Source organism: Aquarana catesbeiana, linkage group LG02 (assembly GCF_042186555.1).
Source record: "Aquarana catesbeiana isolate 2022-GZ linkage group LG02, ASM4218655v1, whole genome shotgun sequence".
Lineage (NCBI taxonomy): Eukaryota > Metazoa > Chordata > Amphibia > Anura > Ranidae > Aquarana > Aquarana catesbeiana.
The window spans coordinates 808,009,934-808,027,489 of record NC_133325.1 but is presented as its reverse complement, the minus strand read 5'-3'; the positions used below and the strand labels follow the sequence as shown (position 1 = coordinate 808,027,489).

General features: G+C 53.0%; 1 protein-coding gene across 3 annotated transcripts in view; it reads right to left on the bottom strand.

Moving 5' to 3' along the window:
- The window catches only part of LOC141129506 (Fc receptor-like protein 5), a 654,812-nt gene that overhangs the window by 72,440 nt on the left and 564,816 nt on the right, over positions 1-17,556 (bottom strand). For 2 of the 3 annotated variants that reach the window (XM_073617582.1, XM_073617581.1), the window contains exon 6: positions 12,774-13,025. The exons of the other annotated variant lie outside the window; for it this stretch is intronic. In XM_073617582.1, the coding sequence (XP_073473683.1) occupies positions 12,774-13,025 (252 nt within the window). The remainder of the gene's footprint in view (positions 1-12,773; positions 13,026-17,556) is intronic. 3 annotated transcript variants of the gene reach the window in all.

The following is a 17,556-nucleotide window of genomic DNA, read 5'->3' as shown; positions in this document are numbered from 1 at the left end:
ACCGTCCACTGCCCTACTGACCCCGTCCACTGCTCTACTGACCCCGTCCACTGCTCTACTGACACCATCCACCATCCACTGCTCTAGTGACACAGTCCACTGCTCTACTGACACCGTCCACTGCTCTACTGACACCGTCCACTGCTCTACTGACACCGTCCACTGCCCTACTGACACCGTCCACTGCCCTACTGACCCCGTCCACTGCTCTACTGACACCATCCACCATCCACTGCTCTAGTGACACAGTCCACTGCTCTACTGACCCCGTCCACTGCTCTACTGACTCTGTCTACTGCCCTACTGACACCGTCCACTGCTCTACTGACACTGTCCACTGCTCTACTGACACCATCCACTGCTCTACTGACACCTTCCTCTGCTCCACTGACACCTTCCACTGCTCCACTGACACCGTCCACTGCTCTACTGACACCTTCCTCTGTTCTACTGACACCGTCCACTGCCCTACTCACACCGTCCACTGCTCTACTGACACCGTCCACTGCTCTACTGACCCCGTCCACTGCCCTACTGACCCTGTCCACTGCTCTACTGACACCGTCCACTGCTCTACTGACACCGTCCACTGCTCTACTGACACCGTCCACTGTCCACTGCTCTACTGACACCGTCCACTGCTCTACTGACCCCGTCCACTGCTCTACTGACTCTGTCTACTGCTCTACTGACACCGTCCACTGCTCTACTGACACCGTCCACTGTCCACTGCTCTACTGACACCGTCCACTGCTCTACTGACCCCGTCCACTGCTCTACTGACTCTGTCTACTGCTCTACTGACACCGTCCACTGCTCTACTGACCCCGTCCACTGCTCTACTGACACCGCCCACTGCTCTACTGACACGTCCACTGCTCTACTGACCCCGCCCACTGCTCTATTGACCCCGCCCACTGCTCTACTGACCCCGTCCACTGCTCTACTGACACCGTCCACTGCTCTACTGTCCCCGTCCACTACTCTACTGACCCCGTCCACTGCTCTACTGACACCGTCCACTGCTCTACTGACACCGTTCACCGTCCACTGCTCTACTGACACCGTCCACTGCTCTGCTGACACCGTCCACTACTCTACTGACCCCGTCCACTGCTCTACTGACTCTGTCTACTGCCCTACTGATCCCGTCCACTGCTCTACTGACACCGTCCACTGCTCTACTGACACCGTCCACTGCTCTACTGACACCATCCACCGTCCACTGCTCTAGTGACACAGTCCACTGCTCTACTGACCCCGTCCACTGCTCTACTGACACCGTCCACTGCTCTACTGACACCATCCACCGTCCACTGCCCTACTGACACCATCCACTGCTCTACTGACACCGTCCACTGCTCTACTGACACCATCCACTGCTCTACTGACACCGTCCACTGCTCTACTGACACCGTCCACTGCTCTACTGACACCTTCCTCTGCTCCACTGACACCGTCCACTGCTCCACTGACACCGTCCACTGCTCTACTGACACCTTCCTCTGTTCTACTGACACCGTCCACTGCCCTACTCACACCGTCCACTGCTCTACTGACACCGTCCACTGCTCTACTGACCCCGTCCACTGCTCTACTGACCCCGCCCACTGCTCTACTGACCCCGCCCACTGTTCTAATGACCCCGTCCACTGCTCTACTGACACAGTCCACTGCTCTACTGACACCGTCCACTGCTCTACTGACACCGTCCACTGCTCTACTGACACCGTTCACCATCCACTGCTCTACTGACACCGTCCACTGCTCTACTGACACCATCCACTGCTCTACTGACCCCGTCCACTGCTCTACTGACTCTGTCTACTGCCCTACTGATCCCGTCCACTGCTCTACTGACACCGTCCACTGCTCTACTGACCCCGTCCACTGCTCTACTGACCCCGTCCACTGCTCTACTGACCCCGTCCACTGCTCTACTGACACCGTCCACTGCTCTACTGACACCATCCACCGTCTACTGCTCTAGTGACACAGTCCACTGCTCTACTGACCCCGTCCACTGCTCTACTGACTCTGTCTACTGCCCTACTGACACCATCCACTGCTCTACTGACACCGTCCACTGCTCTACTGACACCATCCACTGCTCTACTGACACCATCCACTGCTCTACTGACACCTTCCTCTGCTCTACTGACACCGTCCACTGCTCTACTGACACCGTCCACTGCTCTACTGACACCTTCCTCTGCTCCACTGACACCGTCCACTGCTCCACTGACACCGTCCACTGCTCTACTGACACCTTCCTCTGTTCTACTAACACCGTCCACTGCCCTACTCACACCGTCCACTGCTCTATTGACACCGTCCACTGCTCTACTGACCCCGTCCACTGCTCTACTGACTCTGTCTACTGCCCTACTGACACCATCCACTGCTCTACTGACACCGTCCACTGTTCTACTGACACCGTCCACTGCTCTACTGACACCTTCCTTTGCTCTACTGACACCGTTCACTGCTCTACTGACACCGTCCTCTGCTCTACTGACCCCGTCCACTGCTCTACTGATACCGTCCACTGCTCTACTGACACCGTCCACTGCTCTACTGACACTGTCCACTGCTCTACTGACCCCGTCCACTGCTCTACTGACACCGTCCACTGCTCTACTGACACCGTCCACTGCTCTACTGACCCCGTCCACTGCCCTACTGACCCCGTCCACTGCTCTACTGACCCCGTCCACTGCTCTACTGACACCATCCACCATCCACTGCTCTAGTGACACAGTCCACTGCTCTACTGACACCGTCCACTGCTCTACTGACACCGTCCACTGCTCTACTGACACCGTCCACTGCCCTACTGACCCCGTCCACTGCCCTACTGACCCCGTCCACTGCTCTACTGACACCGTCCACTGCTCTACTGACACCATCCACCATCCACTGCTCTAGTGACACAGTCCACTGCTCTACTGACCCCGTCCACTGCTCTACTGACACTGTCCACTGCTCTACTGACACCATCCACTGCTCTACTGACACCTTCCTCTGCTCCACTGACACCTTCCACTGCTCCACTGACACCGTCCACTGCTCTACTGACACCTTCCTCTGTTCTACTGACACCGTCCACTGCCCTACTCACACCGTCCACTGCTCTACTGACACTGTCCACTGCTCTACTGACCCCGTCCACTGCTCTACTGACTCTGTCTACTGCCCTACTGACCATGTCCACTGCTCTACTGACACCGTCCACTGCTCTACTGACACCGTCCACTGTCCACTGCTCTACTGACACCGTCCACTGCTCTACTGACCCCGTCCACTGCTCTACTGACTCTGTCTACTGCTCTACTGACACCGTCCACTGCTCTACTGACCCCGTCCACTGCTCTACTGACACCGCCCACTGCTCTACTGACACGTCCACTGCTCTACTGACCCCGCCCACTGCTCTATTGACCCCGCCCACTGCTCTACTGACCCCGTCCACTGCTCTACTGACACCGTCCACTGCTCTACTGACACCGTCCACTACTCTACTGACCCCGTCCACTGCTCTACTGACACCGTCCACTGCTCTACTGACACCGTTCACCGTCCACTGCTCTACTGACACCGTCCACTGCTCTGCTGACACCGTCCACTGCTCTACTGACCCCGTCCACTGCTCTACTGACTCTGTCTACTGCCCTACTGATCCCGTCCACTGCTCTACTGACACCGTCCACTGCTCTACTGACACCGTCCACTGCTCTACTGACACCATCCACCGTCCACTGCTCTAGTGACACAGTCCACTGCTCTACTGACCCCGTCCACTGCTCTACTGACTCTGTCTACTGCCCTACTGACACCATCCACTGCTCTACTGACACCGTCCACTGCTCTACTGACACCATCCACTGCTCTACTGACACCGTCCACTGCTCTACTGACACCGTCCACTGCTCTACTGACACCATCCACTGCTCTACTGACACCGTCCACTGCTCTACTGACACCATCCACTGCTCTACTGACACCGTCCACTGCTCTACTGACACCGTCCACTGCTCTACTGACACCGTCCACTGTCCACTGCTCTACTGACACCGTCCACTGCTCTACTGACCCCGTCCACTGCTCTACTGACTCTGTCTACTGCTCTACTGACACCGTCCACTGCTCTACTGACCCCGTCCACTGCTCTACTGACACCGCCCACTGCTCTACTGACACGTCCACTGCTCTACTGACCCCGCCCACTGCTCTATTGACCCCGCCCACTGCTCTACTGACCCCGTCCACTGCTCTACTGACACCGTCCACTGCTCTACTGACACCGTCCACTACTCTACTGACCCCGTCCACTGCTCTACTGACACCGTCCACTGCTCTACTGACACCGTTCACCGTCCACTGCTCTACTGACACCGTCCACTGCTCTGCTGACACCGTCCACTGCTCTACTGACCCCGTCCACTGCTCTACTGACTCTGTCTACTGCCCTACTGATCCCGTCCACTGCTCTACTGACACCGTCCACTGCTCTACTGACACCGTCCACTGCTCTACTGACACCATCCACCGTCCACTGCTCTAGTGACACAGTCCACTGCTCTACTGACCCCGTCCACTGCTCTACTGACTCTGTCTACTGCCCTACTGACACCATCCACTGCTCTACTGACACCGTCCACTGCTCTACTGACACCATCCACTGCTCTACTGACACCGTCCACTGCTCTACTGACACCGTCCACTGCTCTACTGACACCGTCCACTGCTCTACTGACACCATCCACTGCTCTACTGACACCGTCCACTGCTCTACTGACACCGTTTACCGTCCACTGCTCTACTGACACCGTCCACTGCCCTACTGACCCCGTCCACTGCTCTACTGACCCCGTCCACTGCTCTACTGACACCGTCCACTGCTCTACTGACACCATCCACCATCCACTGCTCTAGTGACACAGTCCACTGCTCTACTGACCCCGTCCACTGCTCTACTGACTCTGTCTACTGCCCTACTGACCCCGTCCACTGCTCTACTGACACCGTCCACTGCTCTACTGACACCATCCACTGCTCTACTGACACCATCCACTGCTCTACTGACCCCGTCCACTGCTCTACTGATACTGTCCACTGCTCTACTGACACCGTCCACTGCTCTACTGACCCCGTCCACTGCTCTACTGACCCCGTCCACTGCTCTACTGACCCCGTCCACTGCTCTACTGACACCGTCCACTGCTCTACTGACACCGTCCACTGCTCTACTGACACCGTCCACCGTCCACTGCTCTACTGACACCGTCCACTGCCCTACTGACCCCGTCCACTGCTCTACTGACACCGTCCACTGCTCTACTGACACCGTCCACTGCTCTACTGACACCATCCACCATCCACTGCTCTAGTGACACAGTCCACTGCTCTACTGACCCCGTCCACTGCTCTACTGACTCTTTCTACTGCCACCGTCCACTGCTCTACTGACACTGTCCACTGCTCTACTGACACCATCCACTGCTCTACTGACACCGTCCACTGCTCTACTGACACCGTCCACTGCTCTACTGACACCTTCCTCTGCTCTACTGACACCGTCCACTGCTCTACTGACACCTTCCTCTGCTCCACTGACACCATCCACTGCTCCACTGACACCGTCCACTGCTCTACTGACACCTTCCTCTGTTCTACTGACACCGTCCACTGCCCTACTCACACCGTCCACTGCTCTACTGACACCGTCCACTGCTCTACTGACCCCGTCCACTGCTCTACTGACACCGTCCACTGCTCTACTGACCCCGTCCACTGCTCTACTGACTCTGTCTACTGCCCTACTGACCCCGTCCACTGCTCTACTGACACCGTCCACTGCTCTACTGACACCGTCCACTGTCCACTGCTCTACTGACACCGTTCACTGCTCTACTGACCCCGTCCACTGCTCTACTGACTCTGTCTACTGACACCGTCCACTGCTCTACTGACCCCGTCCACTGCTCTACTGACTCTGTCTACTGCCCTACTGACCCCGTCCACTGCTCTACTGACACCGTCCACTGCTCTACTGACACCGTCCACTGCTCTACTGACACCGTCCACTGTCCACTGCTCTACTGACACCGTCCACTGCTCTACTGACCCCGTCCACTGTTCTACTGACTCTGTCTACTGCTCTACTGACACGTCCACTGCTCTACTGACCCCGTCCACTGCTCTACTGAACCCGTCCACTGCTCTACTGACACCGCCCACTGCTCTACTGACCCCGCCCACCGTCCACTGCTCTACTGACACCGTCCACTGCTCTACTGACCCCGCCCACTGCTCTACTGACCCCGCCCACTGTTCTACTGACCCCGTCCACTGCTCTACTGACACAGTCCACTGCTCTACTGACCCCGTCCACTGCTCTACTGACCCCGTCCACTGCTCTACTGACTCTGTCTACTGCCCTACTGACCCCGTCCACTGCTCTACTGACACCGTCCACTGCTCTACTGACACCGTCCACTGCTCTACTGACCCCGCCCACTGCTCTACTGACCCCGCCCACTGTTCTACTGACCCCGTCCACTGCTCTACTGACACCGTCCACTGCTCTACTGACACCGTCCACTGCTCTACTGACACCGTTCACCATCCACTGCTCTACTGACACCGTCCACTGCTCTACTGACACCATCCACTGCTCTACTGACCCCGTCCACTGCTCTACTGACTCTGTCTACTGCCCTACTGATCCCGTCCACTGCTCTACTGACCCCGTCCACTGCTCTACTGACCCCGTCCACTGCTCTACTGACACCATCCACTGCTCTACTGACACCATCCACCGTCTACTGCTCTAGTGACACAGTCCACTGCTCTACTGACCCCGTCCACTGCTCTACTGACTCTGTCTACTGCCCTACTGACACCATCCACTGCTTTACTGACACCGTCCACTGCTCTACTGACACCATCCACTGCTCTACTGACACCATCCACTGCTCTACTGACACCATCCACTGCTCTACTGACACCTTCCTCTGCTCTACTGACACCGTCCACTGCTCTACTGACACCGTCCACTGCTCTACTGACACCTTCCTCTGCTCCACTGACACCGTCCACTGCTCCACTGACACCGTCCACTGCTCCACTGACACCGTCCACTGCTCTACTGACACCTTCCTCTGTTCTACTGACACCGTCCACTGCCCTACTCACACCGTCCACTGCTCTACTGACACCGTCCACTGCTCTACTGACCCCGTCCACTGCTCTACTGACTCTGTCTACTGCCCTACTGACACCATCCACTGCTCTACTGACACCGTCCACTGCTCTACTGACACCTTCCTTTGCTCTACTGACACCGTTCACTGCTCTACTGACACCGTCCTCTGCTCTACTGACCCCGTCCACTGCTCTACTGATACCGTCCACTGCTCTACTGACACCGTCCACTGCTCTACTGACCCCGTCCACTGCTCTACTGACCCCGTCCACTGCTCTACTGACCCCGTCCACTGCTCTACTGACACCGTCCACTGCCCTACTGACCCCGTCCACTGCTCTACTGACACCGTCCACTGCTCTACTGACACCGTCCACTGCTCTACTGACACCATCCACCATCCACTGCTCTAGTGACACAGTCCACTGCTCTACTGACCCCGTCCACTGCTCTACTGACTCTGTCTATTGCCCTACTGACACCGTCCACTGCTCTACTGACACTGTCCACTGCTCTACTGACACCATCCACTGCTCTACTGACACCTTCCTCTGCTCCACTGACACCTTCCACTGCTCCACTGACACCGTCCATTGCTCTACTGACACCTTCCTCTGTTCTACTGACACCGTCCACTGCCCTACTCACACCGTCCACTGCTCTACTGACACCGTCCACTGCTCTACTGACCCCGTCCACTGCTCTACTGACTCTGTCTACTGCCCTACTGACCCCGTCCACTGCTCTACTGACACCGTCCACTGCTCTACTGACACCGTCCACTGTCCACTGCTCTACTGACACCGTCCACTGCTCTACTGACCCCGTCCACTGCTCTACTGACTCTGTCTACTGCTCTACTGACACCGTCCACTGCTCTACTGACCCCGTCCACTGCTCTACTGACCCCGTCCACTGCTCTACTGACACCGCCCACTGCTCTACTGACACCGTCCACTGCTCTACTGACCCCGCCCACTGCTCTACTGACCCCGCCCACTGCTCTACTGACCCCGTCCACTGCTCTACTGACACCGTCCACTACTCTACTGACCCCGTCCACTGCTCTACTGACACCGTTCACCGTCCACTGCTCTACTGACACCGTCCACTGCTCTGCTGACACCGTCCACTGCTCTACTGACCCCGTCCACTGCTCTACTGACTCTGTCTACTGCCCTACTGATCCCGTCCACTGCTCTACTGACACCGTCCACTGCTCTACTGACACCGTCCACTGCTCTACTGACACCGTCCACTGCTCTACTGACACCATCCACCGTCCACTGCTCTAGTGACACAGTCCACTGCTCTACTGACCCCGTCCACTGCTCTACTGACTCTGTCTATTGCCCTACTGACACCATCCACTGCTCTACTGACACCGTCCACTGCTCTACTGACACCATCCACTGCTCTACTGACACCGTCCACTGCTCTACTGACACCATCCACTGCTCTACTGACACCTTCCTCTGCTCCACTGACACCGTCCACTGCTCCACTGACACCGTCCACTGCTCTACTGACACCTTCCTCTGTTCTACTGACACCGTCCACTGCCCTACTCACACCGTCCACTGCTCTACTGACACCGTCCACTGCTCTACTGACCCCGTCCACTGCTCTACTGACTCTGTCTACTGCCCTACTGACACCATCCACTGCTCTACTGACACCGTCCACTGCTCTACTGACACCGTCCACTGCTCTATTGACACCGTCCACTGCTCTACTGACACCGTCCACTGCTCTACTGACACTGTCCACTGCTCTACTGACCCCGTCCACTGCTCTACTGACACCGTCCACTGCTCTACTGACCCCGTCCACTGCTCTACTGACACCGTCCACTGCTCTACTGACACGTCCACCGTCCACTGCTCTACTGACACCGTCCACTGCCCTACTGACCCCGTCCACTGCTCTACTGACCCCATCCACTGCTCTACTGACACCGTTCACTGCTCTACTGACACCGTCCACCATCCACTGCTCTAGTGACACAGTCCACTGCTCTACTGACCCCGTCCACTGCTCTACTGACTCTGTCTACTGCCCTACTGACACCGTCCACTGCTCTACTGACACTGTCCACTGCTCTACTGACACCATCCACTGCTCTACTGACAGCGTCCACTGCTCTACTGACACCGTCCACTGCTCTACTGACACCTTCCTCTGCTCTACTGACACCGTCCACTGCTCTACTGACACCTTCCTCTGCTCCACTGACACCGTCCACTGCTCTACTGACACCGTCCACTGCCATACTGACTGACACTGTCCACTTTTAAGGTAAGCTAAGTTTATATTTTTACAGTGACATTTGTTTTATTATATTTTTTTCTAAGTTTTCCTTACTATTTAGTTTGGCCTTGCTAGTTAATTTCTTTTTTTTTAAAAAGGTGCCAGACCCCAGTGATCTTTGATCTATTTTATGTTGTTCAGGTAGATATCCACCTATTAAAGTTTTTCTACCCCTGCTTTACACTGTGCTGCTGGAGAAAAGCGATTGCCACATCACCATGCATAGGTAATTCAGTAAACTCAGGGGACCCAGGGCAAGTGTGCAGTGGTAGTCGAGGAGCCCCAAGTCAATTTTTGCATTAGGGCCCACAAGCTTCAAGCTATGCCTCTGCTACACACCCCTGTTAAAATGTCAGGTTTCTGTGATGTAAAAAAAAGACAGAGATAAATCATTTCAGAACTTTTTCCACCTTTAATGTGATCTATAAACTCAATTAAAAAACAAACTGAGATCTTTTAGAGAGGAAGGGAGTAAAAATAAAAAAACAAAATAATGTGGTTGCATAAGTGTACACACCCTCTAATAACTGGGGATGTAGGTATGTTCAGAATTAAGCAATCACATTCCAAATCATGTTGAATAGGAGTCAGTACACACCCGCCATCATTTAAAGTGCTTCTGATTAACCCCAAATAAAGTTCAGCTGTTCTAGTAGGTCTTTCCTGACATTTTCTTAGTTGCATCCTACAGCAAAAGTCATGGTCCGCAGAGAGCTTCCAAAGCATCGGAGGATCTCATTGTTAAAAGATATCAGTCAGGAGAATGGTCTGAAAGACCCTGTCTGGGAAGCCCCAGAGCAACCCGTGTACATCCCCAATGTTGGCGGTGCAGTGAGTGGGATCACATCGCTGCCAAGTGTCCTTTGAACCCTGAGCCTATGGAGTGTGACGTAGTCTGACACATGTCCCTGTTTTCTCGCCAAGGCCTAGTTGCTAATCTGGACATGCTGAGCTCTGTTGTAAAGATAAGGGGTAGAAGTGTGCGTGCCCTCCTGGACTCTGGAAGCCTGGTCACCCTGGTCCATACCCAGTTTGTGGACCCCAAACAGCTTTCCCAGCATCAGGTAGGAGTGGTTTGTGTGTATGGTTAGTGTAAGAGGTACCCCACAACGCTGTTGACCTTTGAAACCATCTCAGGATCTGTTCGCCATGAAGTAGTTGTGTCCCCTATCCTATTGCACAGTGTATTACCGGGGAGAGACTTTCCACTGTTCCAGGAACTCTACAGTGGGAAGAATATGAGTCCTGAGCCTAGACTTTCTAGTGGGACTGCAGGGGGGACCCCAACACCCTTGAACAAAAGGTTGATGAAAATGCTGTAGGGGTTACCCCTTCTGAAAATGTGTTATTTCCCCTAGCAATCTAAGCAGGTGAACCAGAGGTGACCCCTGAGATCCTAAAGTTGCCTAGTGTGCCGAAGCTACTTCGGGACTGGGAGCAGAGTGTGAGTGTGGGGAAGGACGGGGAGCAGAGTGTGAGTGTGGAGAAGGACGGGGAGCAGAGTGTGAGTGTGGGGAAGGACGGGGAGCAGAGTGTGAGTGTGGAGAAGGACGGGGGGCAGAGTGTGAGTGTGGGGAAGGACGGAGAGCAGAGTGTGAGTGTGGGGAAGGACTGGGAGCAGAGTGTGAGTGTGGAGAAGGACGGGGAGCAGAGTGTGAGTGTGGAGAAGGACGGGGAGCAGAGTGTGAGTGTGGGGAAGGACGGGGAGCAGAGTGTGAGTGTGGAGAAGGACGGGGGGCAGAGTGTGAGTGTGGGGAAGGACGGAGAGCAGAGTGTGAGTGTGGGGAAGGACTGGGAGCAGAGTGTGAGTGTGGGGGAAGGACGGGGAGCAGGGTGTGAGTGTGGGGGAAGGACGGGGAGCAGGGTGTGAGTGTGGGGAAGGACAGGGAGCAGAGTGTGAGTGTGGAGAAGGACGGGGAGCAGAGTGTGAGTGTGGAGAAGGACGGGGAGCAGAGTGTGAGTGTGGAGAAGAACGGGGAGCAGAGTGTGAGTGTGGGGAAGGACGGGGAGCAGAGTGTGAGTGTGGGGAAGGACGGGGAGCAGAGTGTGAGTGTGGAGAAGGACGGGGAGCAGAGTGTGAGTGTGGAGAAGGACGGGGAGCAGAGTGTGAGTGTGGGGAAGGACGGGGAGCAGAGTGTGAGTGTGGAGAAGGACGGGGAGCAGAGTGTGAGTGTGGGGAAGGACGGGGAGCAGAGTGTGAGTGTGGAGAAGGACGGGGAGCAGAGTGTGAGTGTGGAGAAGGACGGGGAGCAGAGTGTGAGTGTGGAGAAGGACGGGGAGCAGAGTGTGAGTGTGGAGAAGAACGGGGAGCAGAGTGTGAGTGTGGGGAAGGACGGGGAGCAGAGTGTGAGTGTGGGGAAGGACGGGGAGCAGAGTGTGAGTGTGGAGAAGGACGGGGAGCAGAGTGTGAGTGTGGAGAAGAACGGGGAGCAGAGTGTGAGTGTGGGGAAGTACGGAGAGCAGAGTGAGTGTGGAGAAGGACAGGGAGCAGAATGTGAGTGTGGAGAAGGACAGGGAGCAGAATGTGAGTGTGGGGAAGGACAGAGAGCAGAGTGTGAGTGTGGGGAAGGACGGGGAGCAGAGTGTGAGTGTGGGGAAGGACGGGGAGCAGAGTGAGTGTGGGGAAGGACGGGGAGCAGAGTGTGAGTGTGGAGAAGGACGGAGAGCAGAGTGTCAGTGTGAGGAAGGACGGGGAGCAGAGTGTGAGTGTGGGGAAGTACGGAGAGCAGAGTGTGAGTGTGGAGAAGGACGGGGAGCAGAGTGTGAGTGTGGGGAAGTACGGAGAGCAGAGTGTGAGTGTGGAGAAGGACGGGGAGCAGAGTGTGAGTGTGGGGAAGGACGGGGAGCAGAGTGTGAGTGTGGAGAAGGATGGGGAGCAGAGTGTGAGTGTGGGGAAGGACGGGGAGCAGAGTGTGAGTGTGGAGAAGGACGGGGAGCAGAGTGTGAGTGTGGGGAAGGACAGGGCGCAGAGTGTGAGTGTGGAGAAGGACGGGGAGCAGAGTGTGAGTGTGGAGAAGAACGGGGAGCAGAGTGTGAGTGTGGGGAAGTACGGAGAGCAGAGTGTGAGTATGGAGAAGGACGGGGGGGCAGAGTGTGAGTGTGGGGATGTATGGAGAGCAGAGTGTGAGTGTGGAGAAGGACGGGGGGCAGAGTGTGAGTGTGGGGAAGTACGGAGAGCAGAGTGTGAGTGTGGGGAAGGACGGGGAGCAGAGTGAGTGTGGAGAAGGACATGGAGGAGAGGTCACTCTTTACCCACCTGAGCAGGAGATTTGGGTGTTGTTACTCTCTTTTGTGCTCACAGAATTAATTACAGAACAGCTGACATTCATTGGGTCTGTTCTTAGATCTTCTTTAGTGAAGGTGATGTTACGGGAATGACTTCCTTGATGTAATTTCCCATTCAATGTCCAGTTATATGTGACATTCTGATCCTCCTCTAGCACACAGGAGACACTGACACTTCCATTATTTTGGCAGGAGAAGATCACATAAGGTGTAGAAGGTGCAGCTGAAAAGACATTCAATAAAATTACAAAGGAGGAGATGATGAGGAAGAAAGAAAGAAAAGGTGAAGAGAGCAATGGGGAAGAAAGAAAGCAGCAAAAAAAGGTAAAAACAAGAATAACGAAAAGAAGAAAAGAGAGAAAGGAAAGATGAGAGGAATACAGTATGAGGAAGGATGAGGAATGATATTACTGATGGGAAGAACAGGAATCATACTGTGAGCGTGGGGAATGATAGGGAGCAGAGTGTGAGCATGTGGTTTGCGGGCCGGGTGAACTATTTGGCCCATTTGCCCACCCGAACCCCCTGATCGAAGCAGCATGGAGTCATGACCACAGATTTTCTATTGGATTGAGGTCTGGGCTTTGACTAGGCCATTCCAACACATTTCAGTGTCATTGTCCTGCTGCAAGATGAACCTCTGTCCTAGCCTCAAATCATACACAGAGTGCTACAGGTTTTGCTCAAGAATATCCCTGTATTTAGCACCATCCATCTTTCCCTCAACTCAGACCAGTATCCCAGTCCCGACTGCTGAAAAACATCCCCACAGCATGATGCTGCCACCACCATGTTTCACAGTGGGGATGGTTTTCTTTGGGTGATGTGATGTGTTGGGTTTGCACCAGACATAGCGTTTTCTTTGATGGCCAAAAAGTTCAGTTTTAGTCTCATCAGACCAGAGCACCTTCTTCCATACATTTTGGGAGTCTCCCACATGCCTTTTCCCAAACTCAAAATGTGCCATTTTGTTTTTTCCTGAAAGTAATGGCTTTCTTCTGGCCACTCTGCCATAAAGCCCAACAGGCAGGTTTGTTGTTGTGCCATGTTCTTTCCATTTGGTTATGATAGATTTGATGGTGCTCCTAGGGATCATCAAAGATTTGGATTTTTTTTATAACCTAACCCGGACTTGTACTTCTCAACAACATTGTCCCTTACTTGTTTGGAGAGTTCCTTGGTCTTCATGGCAGTGTTTGATTAGTGGCGCCTCTTGCTTAGGTGTTGCAGCCTCTGGGGCCTTTCAGAAAGGTGTGTATATGTAATGACAGATCATGTGACACTTAGATTGCACACAGGTGGACATCATTTCACTAATTATGTGACTTCTGAAGGTAATTGGTTGCACCAGAGCTTTTTATGGGCTTCATAACAAAGGGGGTGAATACATACGCGCAATTATCAGTTTTTTATTTCTGAAAAATAGTTTTATGTATATAGGGGAAAAATCTTGCGAGCCACAATGATCCTATACCTTACCAGGGAACAAACCAAACAAAATGTAAATGCCCAGCTGCAAACGCAGATCACGTATTTATGGCCGTGCGGTGAGCATAAATAGAAATAATTGCGTTGCGCTCAGGTATGTATCTTTGTAAACATTCACCCAATTGGTATCATATGCAAAAAATGCTATGTGCATGTGATTCAACAGGTGATCTTCAGACAGGCTCGTTCAGGCTCCACAAGTAATAAACCAGAAAAGAGAAGGGACTATAGTGTAATATCGCCAGACACTTTATTGAAACATAAAAAGACCACAACCCCCATACTGGGGTACTCACATTTCACAGGTGCTTTTGTGCACCAAACAATATAGGCAGAAATAGCGCTAATCGGCGTGCTTCGGGGTGTCAGTAATCCTCTGCCCAGCTCTGTGCTGATCACTCCGTCCTGGCCCCTCCCCTACGCGTCTTCGACACAGGGAGTCACGTGTCTTCATCTTTCATCTTCTCTTTTCTGGTTTATTACTTGTGGAGCCTGAACGAGCCTGTCTGAAGATCACCTGTTGTCCCATCATTGAGCCCAGGGGTGGCTCCACGGCGTGTATTGACACAGCTAAACACTGTGTCACACGCTCTAAGGTGAGCGCAACTACTTTGGGGGTCACTGAGGCACAACACGGCAGGATCGGGGCACTGCGATTCAGCAATTGGATTTCTTTGTGAAACACTTCATGCACTTTAATTCACTTTGGAACTTTTTTGCTGCACGTTGCTGTGTGATACTATATTGGAAGAATTTTTTACAGAAAAGGACAGTCGCTGTCTCAAAACATCACGTATTACTTATGTGTTGATTTATCACCTGTCACTCATATGATTTCATTGGAGTTTTGCATGTGTTAATATTTCTTATTTAATGCACGTTTTTATCCATAATTTTCATTTGTAATGTATTGAGCATCATCATTGTGGGTACATCATATATATATAGATGTATGCAAAGTTTATTTATTTTTTGCACATTGCACTTTGAATTTATACGTAGGGTATTTTTGGTGTATTTTTTACACATTAATCTTTGCAGGGTTATTACTGTTGTTTTTTTCAGCACCAATAAGTGAGTATCTATTTATTTTACAGGTATAGTAGGTTATACTTTGGATTTAATACATAGGGCATTTAATGATTTTGATTTGGATATGTGATATAGATTTAGGATTTGAATCACATGCACATAGCATTTTTTGCATATGATACCAATTGGGTGAATGTTTACAAAGATACATACCTGAGCGCAACGCAGTTTTATGTATATATTTTTCTAATTTTACTTCACCAACTTAGACTATTGTGTTCTGATCCATCACATATACCGTATTTATCAGCGTATAACACACACTTTTTTCCCTTAAAAGGGGAAAAGCGTGGGTGCGTGTTATACGCCGATCCCCACTGTCTGTAGCAGCGAGCGCCACCAATATACACCTAGCTGAGTGTACTGTGTACTTGGCTCGGCTCTGCTCGGTTCCGCTCGCACGCCCAGTCCCACAATTGGACCTGTGTTATGTCCATCATAGGAGCCGGGCCAAGGGGTGGGACTGCGAGAGCCGAGAGGAGCCAAGAGGAGCCAAGAGGAGCCGAGAGGAGCCGAGTACACAGGACATACGACTTTGTGTATCTCGGCGGCGCTAAAATTAAAATACCAAACATGCTGCAATTTTGACACTGGGCAAGACTGCAAAGACACTGGGCAAGACTGCAAAGACACTGGGCAAGGCTGCAAATACACTGGGCAAGGCTGCAAATACACTGGGCAAGGCTGCAAATACACTGGGCAAGGCTACAGATGGATGCTGTTCATTCTGAAATGATGGACAAGGCTGCAGATGGACACTGATAAGGCTGCATTGATGGACATTTAAATGTAAATTTTTTTCCTTAAAACTCCCTCCTAAACTTGGGATGCGTGTTATACGCCGATAAATATGGTAATTCAGATTAAAAAAAACATTGAACTAAAGGCTGTAATGTAACAAAATAGGTAAAAAGCCAAGGGGGGTGAATACTTTTGCAAGGCACTGTATGTGCCATTACTCAATTCTGGTAATCAGATCTTCAAAAGTGGTCCTCCCCGATGTTATCGTTGTTTGGCAGGATAAAAGTAGTTAAAATGGAAAAATGTCTGCATTTCAGACATCCCTATTCTTTTACCTAGAGCTTTTCTGCATCCTATTACCAAATTTGTTTGGCATAACAACCACCTTAAGGGGGGGTTGGTCATGACGTGAGGCATCAGACGTGGAGGGAGGAGCCTGAAGTGTGCTGGTGTCTTGTCGAATACAGTACCCTATCATATAGTGTCCGCCCTGTACTGCGCAGGCGCAGTACGGAGGACAAACGAGACGCAGAAAGTCTCCAAAGTTCAACAGCTGATCATCAGCTGTACACGGCGCCTGCGCTTTTATTCTCACCCTATGTCCAGGTTCATTCCCTACTATCCAAGTGGACATAGAGCTAGAATAAATAGTTGCCGAGCGCAGCGAGGCCTTGCCTGAAGTGTGGCGAGCGAAGCGAGCCCGCGAGGGGCCCTCTTACAAAGCCATCGCTAAGAAGTGCCCAAGCGCCGTGTACAGCTGATGGTCAGCTGATCAACTTCGGACACTTTCGGCATCTCCCTCTCCTCCGTACTGCGCAAGAGCTGCGCCTGCGCAGTACGGAGCGGACACTATCCGATAGGAGGACAGTATATGTCAGAACACCGGCCGGTGAGCTGGCGGGTACCCACACGGACAAGCCGCTGCCCGCATGGTGGCGAAGGAGAGGAGGAGTGCCGTGCGTGGCTTCGGCTGTTTTCGACACTGACTGCGCTTCTACTCAGGTGCTCGGGGGTCCGGAACCGTGCGGCGGAGCACGTGCTTGACACGGAGCCGAGCGGGTGGTGAGGCTCACGGAACGGCAGATGTATTTACCCTCTCCCCCCCTGGACCCTGTTAGAGAGGCTCCGACCTGGTAGTATCATGGATTGCGGGGATGGCTGAGCACAGAGGCTGACAGAGGAGGGTCTGTTTAGGTATTCGTCCCATCCCCGGACCGCACTGCTACACTGTAACTCCCAAGTATCTATCTGGAAGGCTCGTGGTAAGGGCTGCTCGGTCTCTTAAAGCACCTGAATACAGGTAAGAGAGGATTGATAAGGGGGATGTCCCCACTACGGTGAAGATTTAAAGTACATTACGGGACTGTGTAATCTGAATGTTGTTGTGCTATTAACTCTGCATTGGGAGACCCCTGGGGGAGACACGGTGCATC